The 13,350-nt window shown below is 35.3% G+C and overlaps 1 protein-coding gene across 1 annotated transcript; it reads left to right on the top strand.

Moving 5' to 3' along the window:
* Positions 1–4,134: 4,134 nt before the first annotated feature.
* On the top strand, positions 4,135–8,143 carry LOC144546432 (CCCH-type zinc finger family protein). Its single transcript, XM_078294976.1, has 3 exons — positions 4,135–4,457; positions 5,874–5,984; positions 6,087–8,143. The coding sequence occupies exons 1-3, from the start codon at positions 4,314–4,316 to the stop codon at positions 7,989–7,991; spliced, it is 2,160 nt and encodes a 719-aa protein (XP_078151102.1). The 5' UTR covers positions 4,135–4,313; the 3' UTR covers positions 7,992–8,143.
* Positions 8,144–13,350: the final 5,207 nt, after the last annotated feature.

Here is a 13,350-nt window from a genome sequence, read left to right as displayed (position 1 = left end):
TTTCTTTTTTTCTTTGTTTTTGTGTTTCTGTATTGTCAGAGTTATATGTGTAGAGGTGTTTTTTTTCCTGATATTTAGTTCGTATTATTTACTACAATTCATTCAAAGTTGGCAAAGACTTCTTAAAAAATGCATCTTTAATTATTTATCAGATTTTGCTCCGTGTATATAATTTTTAAGTAATATGGACTATTAGGACCTACATAATGAAGATTCAGTTTTCATTTGCATGATAATTGTGGTTGTAGTGTCAAATTTCTTAATTCTTCATATTACCTATATATATGCTTCAACATGCAACAGAAAGAGAGCATTATGTAAATATGCAGTTGAAAACAACATATCATCAGAATACATGGCTATACTCCCCAAATAAAAACATCAAATATAAGAATTTAATTGTGTACTACAAGTCTACCCTTCAAAACTGTTGTACATCCGATTCGTCAATGTTGAAGAAAGCTACGGTCAAATATCACAAAACTTAAAAAAATTAATATAAATAAAAAGGTTTTTTCATATTCTATTCAATCTTATAACATATTCCCGTTGCAACACACGGGTACGATATTAGTGTGTGTGTGTATAAAGAGAGATAAGTATGCGGTAATATGCGGCCGTATATAGATCAAATTTTAATACACTTGGTTAGGGTACTTCTTTCCTACCACTTTTTTAAGTCATACTTAATACTTTATATTTGATTGATTGATTACTCAGTTATGAGACATTTTAAGATGACTAAAATGTAATTTGAGGCATAATGGACCGTGTTATGTATAATTCAGGAATGATGTTTTAGGGTATTTTGGCTGTCTCTGTGTCTGTGGGAAAAAAAATTTACTCAGAGTGAATTTTTTTTTCCACGCGCACAGTGTTTTACCCATTCAAATTGAATCTGAACTCAAACACATTCCCGTTTCTGCCTGACAGCCAAATAGACTCTTAGTGTTGTCATTGCAAAAGGAATTGGGTTTTCCTTACCAGATGAAAATCAAAGAGTATCTATTCATTTTGCTTATGGCCCATGCTATTCTGTTTTGTATTTAGATTTTTTTTCCCAAGCATCAAGTGACCTGCAGAATCTTTAGATTGTTTTGTTTCAAATTTTCATTTGTTTAAAAGGATATAACTAAGGGGTGTTCAAACGGTTTGGTTTGTTTGGTTTTTAACTAAACCGGAATAATTCAGTGTAAATGGACCGGTTTTTGGGTTTAAATGGATTAGTTCGGTTTAGACTTTTCAAAACCGACTAAACCGAACTGATTCATTTATTTGGTTCGGCTCTAATTTTATTGGTGTTATAATGATTTCATTAAATCAAATCAGACCAAACCAAACCAAATTTCAATTGTTGTGTATGACAATGTATTCTTTTCGTTAATAATAGTACCAATAGGTTTACTTTGATTTGAACTGAACAAATCAAAATTTACTTCGGTTTGTTCGGTTCATTTCTTAATTTGTTGATAGATTTAATCGGTTCGATTCGGTTCTATTTTGAAAACTGAAAAAAAATCAATTTGATAATTTTACTTCGGTTTGAACCGAACCGACCGTTTGAATAGCCCTAGATACAACAAATTATATATTGGAATTAATGTTTCTCCACTGCATAGATTTATTAGATTTTTTTATTGGTTCCTTCTGATAAGGTTGAACTTTTATATATTGCTATTTTTTTATGATGGTGCTAGAGAAAGAAATTCCTAATTGCTCGATCTTCAGGATCCGATAACTTTTTATGTGATACCTGCATTATTTGAGACCTGTTTCTATGATTAGGATCCGGTAACCTTTTTTTTTTTTCTTCAGGTTTTCTTCATACTAAAGCTAATAAGGAAATGGGGCCAATACTCCAAAGAAAAGTCAAGACACAAGGAATAAAAGGTGCTTTGTTCCAGCGGGAGCAGCTTGAGTTTGTGAAGATCATAAAATGGATGAAGAACAATGAGATGGTTGATAGATTGGTCGACAAATTGCATGACCATGTGAAGACCATTGGAAAAATTATAATAACAAATTGGAATGTGAGTTTTGAAGGTTATGTTGGCTGAATAGCGCCTTTTTTTGTTTTTAATTTTGTTGTTGATGTTTTATATCTGACCAAAACTCTTTGAAATGTTATATCTTGGTACATTTAATTCGATAGAGCTAGAATCATTATTGTTGTACTAAATGTTTGGTGATTATTAGTCAGCATATTTTGAAATTTTTACAAATAATATAAAGGTAATGGAGGATGAATGAAAAATTAAAACAATAGAATCGTAATAAGAGTGGAGAAAATACAAATGATGGAATATTCTCAAAACTCGAAAAGCGGATTAGACAAGCATTATTTAGATTTTCAATCACTAGTCACTATGGAGCCTAAGTGAATCCAAATAAAATTTAGGGACATAATTGAAAAAATGATTCTCGTTTGAAATACAAAAAAGAGTAAAGATGTTGTCCCCCTTGAATCTGTTCCCTATCTGTTCCCCTAACAACCTTTCTTTTTTGTTCTCTCATGTGGTCAAAACCCACCCTCTTTAATTTTCTCTTAGAAAGAAAAAAAAATTCAACACAACTCAAAACTCACCCTGTTCTTCTCCTCTACTGCTCGCCACCATCTACCCACGCCGACAGTTGTGATGGCAGTCGAGATCCGGGGAGGCGAGCGTGGTGCACCGTCAAGATCCGGCGAGGAGAGCGTGGTGCACCGTCGAGATCCGGCGAGGAGAGCGTGGTGCACCATTGGAGGAGGTTTATGCTAGCCCAGCGAAGGTTGTCACAGTGCAACATATGAATACTTCATTAGTTAGATATGAATACTTCAGTTGTTAGATATGCATACTTCATGTTACATATGAATACTTCTTGGAAGAGGTGGGATGAGAGAGATGAATCTGACTTTGAATTTTGAATTGTATAAATTATTTCGAAAATGTATGAATACTTTGTAATCGTCAGTATGAATAATTCTTTAGTTAGATATGAATACTTCATTGTTTTAGATATGCATACTAGTCTGTTGAGAATATTTCTTGGTCCTAATCTGGGCAGGTGTGAATATTATTAGTGTCAGATGTGAATATTGTTAGTGTCATGTGTGAATACTTCATTAGTTAGATATGAATAGTTATATATATGAATATTTTATTTGTTAGATATTGAGTACTTCATTAGTTAGATATGAATACTTCATTTGTTAGATATGCATACTTCATGTTAGATATGAATACTTCTTGGAAGAGATGGGTGAGAGAGATGAATTTGACAATGAATTTTGAATTGTATAAATTATTTTGAACATGTATGAATACTTCGTAATCGTCAGTATGAATACTTCTTGGAAGAGGTGGGGTGAGAGAGATGAATCTGACTTTGAATTTTGAATTGTATAAATTATTTCAAACATGTATGAATACTTCGTAATCGTCAGTATGAATACTTCATTTGTTTAGATATGAATAATATATAGTTTCGCTGTAGTGGTCCCCAATCTTGGCAAATGTCGCTTTCAGACGATTGCGGTCCCCAATCCAGGCTATCACAAGACGTCAATGGTCCCCCTGGTCGTTACTGGTCACCTCTAGCTTGTGTTTACATATGATGAATGGTTCTGATAATAAGTATGAATACTATAAATTCGTAGGTATTAATACTATACGTTTTGACTATTAATAAAATAACATTAATCTTGCTCTTTGGTGGTAGTTAGCACGTTTTAACTATTTTTTTGTCTTTTAGTGCGGGAGACAGATAGGGGACTGAAGTAGGGGGACTGTTAGTCGATCCCTACAAAAAAAAGTAATTAATTTCATGTTCCGTAACCCGATTGATCAGGTCAGTTCAACAGAATTCGCATCCTCTGAGATACCTCATATTTTGCGTGACTTGTTGGAAAATATCAACCAGTCAAATACGTTTTGTACGAATCTCAAAGCTCAAATAATTCTGGCTCCGCGCTATCCCCGAGTAGCGTAAAATATGAGTATCACAGAGGAAACACACTCAGTTCAACAGGTAATACACCATCCGGACCAACACCCAAAGCAGGAAATATATTCACTAATTCAGAGTTTCGGTGTACATAAGCCGAGTCTTTTTAAAGGTTCTCGATTATCTCTCAATCTCCACCCTTGTTCTACTCTCTCCCTATCCGGCCGCCCCTTTGTTATATTTTCCATTTTTCCGATCTGCTTTCTCTCTCCCCCATCTCTCGACCTAATTTGGGGATCCATTGAGGAATTGTTTTCTTCTCAGGAGTAATTGTACACGATCTGTCGGAGACCTAAATAAAGATTGAAGGGGCGTGCTCGGAACCGATGGAATCAGGCGGAATCCGGCCTCCAGCAGCGGCTGCGGCTGCAGCTGCGGCGGTGCCGGTGCAATTGACGGCCGAGGAGGAGGCGCTCAAGAGAAACACGGACTGTGTTTATTTCCTCGCTTCGCCTCTCACATGCAAGAAGGTTTTTATCTTTTTCTCTTGTTCAGTTTTTTTTTGTTATCCAGATTCTTCATTACTACTAGGGTTTGCCTCTTTCTACTTGGTTTGTAAAATATGTTATTTGCTTTAATTACTTCAGATTTGTTAAATTTCAGCTGTCTTGATTAGTATTAGGGTTTCTTTTAACTTTTTTGTAGCTATGTTAACCTTTTATATGATCGATGAGTAGTCAACTGGAGATGAATCCAGTTAGAAATTAGAGGTATAGAAATAAACTTTTAGGAAGGAGATAAATCAGCTTCTAGCCCTCACATAGAATGATTTTCCTGGGGTTCTTCAGTTCAGTTAGGTTTTATTTGACAATTGGTCTGTTTTTAGTTCTCTCTCGATGTGCTTTTCATTTCATTCATGTATGTAGCACAGCTTGAACAACTACAACCTTTAGCATATTGCTAAATTAGTTGTTTGAAACAGTGATGGATCATATTATCAGCTCAAAATTTTGATACCTTTATCCTATTGCTTTCTGTGTTAATAATAAATCTCTGTGATAGATTTTTATTAGCTGTCAGATAGTAATCGATTTTAACAAAGGTTAGATATTAAGAGATTTATGAGATAATGAAAAGATTTAGTCTTTTCTCCCCTTATTCCTCTCCTCTCTTCCTCATTCCCTATAATTCGAACACCTATATTTCTCCTCTCTTCTGTCTCTCTACCCTCTACCAACTCTCGCTCCTGTACCTGTTTGGACATTAGTTCCTCCCTCCTCCTTTGTAGTTATCTCTGCCAATACATCTCACCTCTCTTCGTCCTCCAACAAGAACCTAACAGTGACAATCTCTCTCTCCACCCACTGGTTCTCTCTCACCCCTCCAACTCTCTCTAAGCATGGGGTTCTATGTGTCTCTCTCTAAAGATTATCTTGCGTGACAGGTCATTTCTGAGATGGGTTTATTTTGTTATTTGGGTGGGTTCTTATCTGATGTGGATCAGATCAGAGGGTAGATCAATTTAGATGATAGTTTGGACGGCAGTAATTGCTAACAGTTATGGTTCTTACTGGCAGCATTCTTAATTAACAGCTGAACTGCATGGGGTAGACTACACTACTGCACCAGCGTTTATTTTTCTAGAATCAGGGATTGATTTACAATTTTCTGCGTTTCATAATTTGTTCTTTCTTTATAAAAACCTGTTTCCTATTTTCTTTCATATGGAAAATATAGTAGGCATTTCACCTGCTATCCAAAAAAAAGGAAATTAAGAGATTTATAGTTGAGATTCTGATAGAATCTGTGGAATTAATTTTTTTTTGTTGCATCATTTGTGGCAACATTTACAACTGGATTGCAATTTATTCAACAAGATTTATTAATATTTATGATTGTCCTCTGAACTTATATCTACCTTGTCACTTTTTTTTGCCCCCCCTCAGGGAAGTGAATGTGAGTACCGACACAGCGAAGGAGCAAGGATGAACCCAAGAGATTGTTATTATTGGCTCCATGGTCATTGCACGAACCAAGCATGTGCCTTTCGCCATCCAGTAAGCCTCTTTCTTGCCCACTTTGCTTTTACATTTAATAATCAATGAGGAAATAATTATATTCCTAGTTACTGTTATATAATCTTACTCTTTAATTTTCAGCCGCTCGAAGGTCTATTTGGGGCCGTGCCAACTCCAGCAGCACTACCTCCAGCTACTGGATATAACCCACCGACCAAGCAGGGCACCCCTTGCTATTACTTCCTTAAAGGCAACTGCCTAAAGGGTGACCGATGCCCTTTCATGCACGGGCCACCTTCATCAGGCACAAATGCTGTCCAACGACAGCCTGCTAAAGTCTCTGCCGCCCCTCCTATTGTCCCGTCTCTTGGGACCCACAGAAAAGAACCATCAAATCCTTCTGTCATTGCCAGGCATAATGCAAATAACACCAAATTCACACAAGGAAACCCAGTATCCAATGCCTCTAAGCCTGTTTTGAATTTTAATGGACCCAATGGGGCAGCACCAGCTATTACAAAACCAAGGGCTGCTGTTAATTTATCAGTAAATAATACACCCCAGCTTCCTAATAAAACATCAGATGAGGACCAGCTCAACTACCCTCATCCTTCGAGTAGAGGGACCCCAGTGCAAAACAATGACAGGTCTGACGATGGGCCCCAGGATAGCAGGGAAGGTGATGAGTTTCTGGGTGAGTCATCTCCAGGCTTTGATGTTATTGTGGATCATGATGAGGAAGGTTCTAGATACATGCCTCCAAGTGAAGATGATTTCCGGAGGGCATATGCTGAGATGTACCCTTTAGATGATTATGAGATGATGTCCAGGTATGAGAGGGACCGACATGGACATGGAGTTATGTCAGAGCAGGAGTACGAGCCTGAGTTTGATCCTGAGGCGGATCGTTTTGTCGGTGGATACAAGGGAAATAATGATCAGTATGATAGGAAGCGCCGCAGGAGGGATTCCTCTTCTGAGCGTGCTCTGGATCAGCAGCCTATAAGAAGACGGTCCCAGTCCCAGAGAGAGGATGCTGCTGGAATAATAGGTGCAGAAACTGGGGGGATCAATGGCCCAGATTTACGCAGCCGACTAATGAATAAACAAAGAAGGCTCAATGGCTCCAGATCAAGATCCGATGTGAGCCCTGACCAGCGAGACGATGAGCATCACCGCAGTAGCCACCACCGGCAAGATGAGAGAGAGAGACATCTGGAAGAGCGAGACCGGTACAGAACTCGAGGTTCAGACCGTGCTGATCTACTTGACCGGGGAGCAGCTGTACATGGAAGGAGCCGCTTGGAGGGCAGGATAAAGATGCCTCTGAGACCTCCGGTTGAAAGGTCTGATTTTATGCATGAGGACACGGCAATGGAGCGAAGGAGGCACCTGAGAGGCACTGCTAGGGTTTCACCCGTGCCGGTCGATATTTCCTCGAGGCGTCCCCATGACAGAATTGGACGGCGATCGAGTGATCGTGAATTTGTTGGTGGCCGGCTGGGCTCGAGGAGGGATAGGGATGAGGTTAATTTTTCTGGACCAAAGAGTTTAGCTGAACTCAGGAATGCAAAAGCTCCTACTGATAATAAAGTGTCAGAAGGGGGGGTGAAGGACAGTGCTGTGGATTTTGAAGGCCCAATACCATTCAGTGAAATTCTTAAGAGGAAGAGAAAGGTGACCGGCAATGGTTCATCATCAGAGAATAAAACCCTCAATGACGGTTCTAGCCCTAAAGGTGGTCCTAAAACTGATGTAGAGGTAGAAGAAGGGATGATCTCTGAAGCCAATGACACGAAGGACGAGGTTCAATTCACATCTAAAGTGGACGGTGTAGATGAAAAAGAGCTTGAGTTGGATCAAGAGATGGAGGAGCCATCAAATTATTACGAGAGGGAGGAAGGAGAAGAGTACAGGATGGAGGATGAAAATGCATATCAAGAGGAAGGAGAAGAAGAAGCAAATGAATTTCCCGAGGGAGAAGAGGAATTAGAGGATGATGATGAGCAAGCTTTTGCTAGAAAAGTTGGTGTCCTGCTATCTTAGATATTAACTTTTTTATTTCCATCTTCCTTTTTAATTTTTCAGTTATAGGTGTAGAACTTATGCTGTGTTTGGTGTGCGTGCATTTGCTCGGGGAACAATTATTTGGCTTATTTATAAGGGAGCACTTGAGGGCATTTTCGTCCTTCTCAACATTCTCTTTTCTATAGCCTCCCGTCTATCTTCATTTTTTTTCTTAAGATTTCAAGTGCTTATTTATTCCCTTGATTGACAAGGTTATGTTTTTCTCCAAGTAGGCTAATTGCCAAATAAATAATTTTATTAAGGAAAAAGAAATTGAAAATACGAAATTAAATAATCCCGATCTATTTATATATCGATAAAACTTAAAAGTCATCTCTTTTTTTGATATTTTATTTATTTATTTTCTATTAATAAAAAATTCGGGGTGTTTTATCCTAGTCATAAGTCTTCTAAGAGTTATCGGTACAAGTCTTTTTGGTGCAATTGAGGAGTGTTCAGAGCTTGAGATTAACTGAACGACTTCTAATTGCGACTTAATTTAGGAATAATCATTAAAAGTTTTAGAGTATAATCAGTACGACTGTACGAGATAGAAGTTCGATGGTTACATATTGATGTTTAGTGCCGGCATTGTCGTGTTAATGAATAGAGTCGGATGAATGTACTTTTTGTATGGTTGCGTTTGGATGGAGCAAGAATAGTACTAGCACGAGAATATCATTATTTTTTTGAGCTATTCGATATTTGAATGAAGCAAGAGTAGCATTAACTCACTATTCTTTGTTTGTCTTATATGGATTAACTCACTATTTTACTAATCTAATTAAAAATTAGGTTAGCCACTAATCTCAAACTTGAAATTAGCTCTATTATTGTTCTATTTGTTTAAAATTAATTTTATTCATACTTTATTTTATTCATTGTATTAATCTTACCATTTTATCCGTTAAAATTAACAAATAGAAACAAATACCAAATAACAGTGAGGCTATGGTACTCTGCAATGTGCGGATGAATCCGTAATATGGATTCATATTTATCATTTGAAAGTCTAAACAGTCGATCCGAACATTCAACATCATCTTCATATCAAATGTATTTAGACATCAAATTTTACATTTTTTAAAGAGGTAGAAATCACTACTTTTTTATGGTTCAAAATTTTTATATCAGGGGATTTTTTACCATTTAAAAAATAGTAAAAAATAATCTAAAAAATGTGAAATTTGGTCTTGAAGTACATTTTTATATGGAGATTATATTGAACGGTTTGGATTGATCATTTGAACTTTGTAAACAATAATATTGATGCATAGCGCAGACTGTTATGCCAATGTAAAATACCAAAGCCTCACTCAACAAATAATTATCAAATAAATTGATAATTTATATAATCTAATCCAAATATAGCAATAAATAAATTATTTGAAGGACATCATATGCATAATATAATACAATATATAAATATAATTATTAATTCATTATTTTTAAAAGAATATAAAGTACTTTTAAATAAATTATATAAATGTTGTACACATCAATCTCGTCATAAATTATTAATTAAATAACATTATATAAAATATTGTATATAAATCAATATCATCATACCGAAGACGACAACAATATATTGCATAGTTGAATGTGAATAGCAATTATTAAAAATAATTTATATACAGGAATCATCCTATAAAGTAAAAGTAATGAATATGAAATAACTTTTATATATACGTTTACCTGATAAGCCAATAATACTTTTCTTATCCATACTCTTATCTCTTTATTTTTATTTCATCAACTCTCACGAAGAGAAAAACTTTAGCGTCCTTGAAGCCAATTGCTAGAAACGCAACTCAATTTCAACGATAAACACAAGAATCAAATCAATTTTATTAAGGGTTAATTTCTCATGTATCCTTCAAAAATTGTTGAATTTCTTATTTATCCCTCTACTCTTAGTTATATCTCACATATTCCTCAATTCTTATTTTTCTTTTCTATTTACCCTTTGAATTAATAGCCCACAATCAAATACTATTTTATTTATTTATTTTTCATTATACCCTTATTCTTTTCCTTTGATTTAAATTTTGCAAAGGGCACCATTGTTGTGCATACTCTTCATTTCATCTAAAATTTTACTATTGAGTTTTTGACACTGAGATATGTTCATAAGGATTTTTGACACTGAGATTTGAATGCACAGAGATATATTTTGGTGCTTAATCATTAATTCATTTATGTTCATTATAAAGCAGTGGTGGAGCTGGAATCATACAACAGATGCAGCCAATGTTTCAATTTGAATTCCCTTGTTTTTCTTCACACACACACACAAAAAAAAAGTGCTGAAATATACCACAGCACTGCATTCACCCCGCCACTGTTTGGATGGTTCCAGTTTTCTTCACCATTAATTGTGAATTTTTTTGTTATCAATTCATTTTTGTGTGATTATGTTTTTTACTTTTTTTTTTTTTTTGCTTTTCCTTGTACGATTTGTGAAATATATTTTGTAAGATTTTGTAAACGAAGCATTGGTTGAAATTTGAGAAACCCAGTTGCAAGCATAGTGACAAATAAATTATCCGGGTTCAATTCGGCGAGATCAAAAATTCGTGATTCGGGTATAATTCGGGTATAATTCGGGAATGATTCGGAATTATCCGGATCAGAAATCTCAGTCCTGCAAGGGAGCAAAAAAATAAAAAACCAAAAAAATAATTGTTCTTGGAAAAATTCAGGAAAAATTTGTGAATAATTCGTAAAATTCGAGAAAAGTTCGTAAAATTCGGGAATTATTCGGGTTTAATTCGGTCAAAGTTCGGTCAACCAAATAATTCGGTGTTCGGTTCGGCATCACCCTAATAAAGAATTAAACGGATATAATTCAGATATAATTCGAGTATTTTGTCACTATGGTTGCAAGTTGACTGAAAATGCCATGTGGAACTTTTTTGTGTGTTTCTTTTATCTGTAATTAAATTGTAATTGTCTTGATGAATAGTGTAGCTGTATGATATGGTATCTTGTTTTTTTTTTGTTTTTTTTCTAATTCTCTGTTTATTTCCACATGAACACAACAACTTGTAATTTTCAGACAATTATTATGAATGCAGTGCTGTTAGGGGTGAAAATGGAGCGGATAATGCTGATATCATATATTAATATCCACATCCGTCGGATAATGAGCAGATACGAATACGGATAGTAAACGGATATCAAAATTCAAAACCAAATCCGCCTTAAACGGATACGGATACGGAATGATAGTCCACGGATACGGATTCGAATACGGATATAAAACGAATAATGGTCGGATAATTAAGATACATGAACTTCTAAGATACAAATATTAATGACAACTATAAGTTAAGATATATGAATTATGGCTGTTCTTATTGTTTATTTAATAATTAATATATTGTTTTGAACAACTATAACAAAAAATGTTTCTGCATTACAAAACTCTTCACACACTATAACATAGAAGATACACAAGAATAAAAAACAATTAATAAAAGCCTAACGGCAAGTGTAAATTGATGGGCCATGAGCCCATCAACATTCCAATAAAAAAGAATAGAATATATTCAAAATATTTCGGACTGTGCGGACTACAATACTTAGTCCCACAAAAAAAAAAAACAGCTTGAGGGAGCACTATATAAAGTCATCCACGTGCTTACTATTAAATAGTTGGAGAGAACAGAGGACGATAGATTGCGCTTTTGAAAGGCAAAGCGGATCCGAAATGGGAGGTAGCACAATTGGCGAGTTGTTATACTCAAAGGTCGAGAATTCAATTCTCTCTCACGAACTTTGGTAGCTACTACCAAGTTTTCAAAAAAAAAAAGGCAAAACGGATCCGGGTACATCAACTCAACTCTGCTTCACAGATTCGCGGATAATGCGGATATCCGCTCCATTTGTGGCGTCGGATCCATATCCGGATACTATCCAAATCCGTTTATCCGTATCCGGATCTCAACCGGATTAGGAGCGGATACGGATAGGATAATCCGGTTCTGTTTTCACCCGTATTCGGATTAGGAGCGGATATGGATAGGATAATCCGGTTTTCACCCCTAATTGCTGTGGTATTTCAACAATTTGTTTTTTTTGAAGAAAAATAAGGGAATTCAAATTGAACCATTGGCTTCATCTGTTGTATGATTCCAGCTCCACCACCGCTTTATAATGAACATAAATGAATTAATAATTAAGCATCAAAATATCTCTACGTGCACTCAAATCTCAGTGTCAAAAACCCTTACGACCATATCGTGTTAAAAACTCAATAGTGAAATTTTAGATGAAATGAAGTCGTGAGGATGCAGAACAATGGTGTCATTTGCAAAATTTAAATCAAAGAGAAATAATAAGGATATAATGAGAAATAAATAAATTGGATAGTATTTAGTTGTGGACTATTAATTCAAAGGGTAAATAGAAAAAAAAAAAGATTTGAGGGATATGTGAGATATACCTAAGAGTAGAAGGGTAAATAAAAAATTTAACAATTTTTGAAGGGTACATAAGAAATTAACCCGTTTTTAGTAATATCTTAGCAAACGGATACAAATGGCAAAAGCCACAACTGTGTAGAAAGTAGAAATCAAGAAATCACAATACACTAACCCAATACAACTGGTTGACAATAATCTAATCTCGCTATTCAATCTGGTGACGACAAATCAGCAGCTATGTCATCGATCTGTGACTGGTCTGGATTAAATAATTCTCTTCTTTTCTCCAGTCCTACTCTACTTGTATTCTCCCGTTCTGACGTGCTGGTCCCAGTATGCAGAAAATAGCTTGAGAGGTCTGATTTATTGAGGGGGTCCCATTATACAGAGGTGGATGTATTAATTCTGCTTGCCCGTTCTTCCTGCCCGATTTGATATTTGTTGCTGTTCTTTGATTGATTACTCGAGAAGCTTATATTTTCCGTAAACAAAATCATTTAATTTAATTTTCTTTGATTTTTATTTCTGTTCCTTTTCTTTGTTGTACTGTTGTTTACTCTATCTAAGATATTATTACACTAAGCATAGGCAGATTTGAAGAAAAACGTAGACTTAAGTATGATTTAGAACTAAATCAACCAGATATCGTAATGTTTAATTTTAATTAGGTTGAATTAATTTTGGGATTACTTAAGGCAGTACATGAAAAAAAATGAAACATGAATTTCATCATCATCTTTTTAAAAAAATTAAAACAAAAAATTGGATCCGTACTCTATTGCACTTTCATATAATTTTGGCTGGTATGTGTGTAGTGGTACCACAATCAGTTCAACTAAGTTAAAAAAAAAAAAAAAAAAAGTGTTTGCATGAACTATACAATTCAACTAAGTTAGCAGCAGTAATGAATG

This window comes from Carex rostrata, chromosome 2 (genome assembly GCF_964058835.1).
Source record: "Carex rostrata chromosome 2, lpCarRost1.2, whole genome shotgun sequence".
NCBI classification, from domain to species: domain Eukaryota; kingdom Viridiplantae; phylum Streptophyta; class Magnoliopsida; order Poales; family Cyperaceae; genus Carex; species Carex rostrata.
Note: the sequence above shows the minus strand (reverse complement) of the source record. Positions and strands in the feature narration are given on the sequence as shown.

What these genes read in the sequence shown, in the direction of transcription:
- LOC144546432 (XM_078294976.1), top strand. Translation starts at nt 4,314, where the DNA reads ATGGAATCAGGCGGAATCCGGCCTCCAGCAGCGGCTGCGGCTGCAGCT. An exon ending in CGCCTCTCACATGCAAGAAG is followed by an intron (nt 4,458 to 5,873) that starts GTTTTTATCTTT and finishes GCCCCCCCTCAG; the next exon opens with GGAAGTGAATGTGAGTACCG. An exon ending in CATGTGCCTTTCGCCATCCA is followed by an intron (nt 5,985 to 6,086) that starts GTAAGCCTCTTT and finishes TTTAATTTTCAG; the next exon opens with CCGCTCGAAGGTCTATTTGG.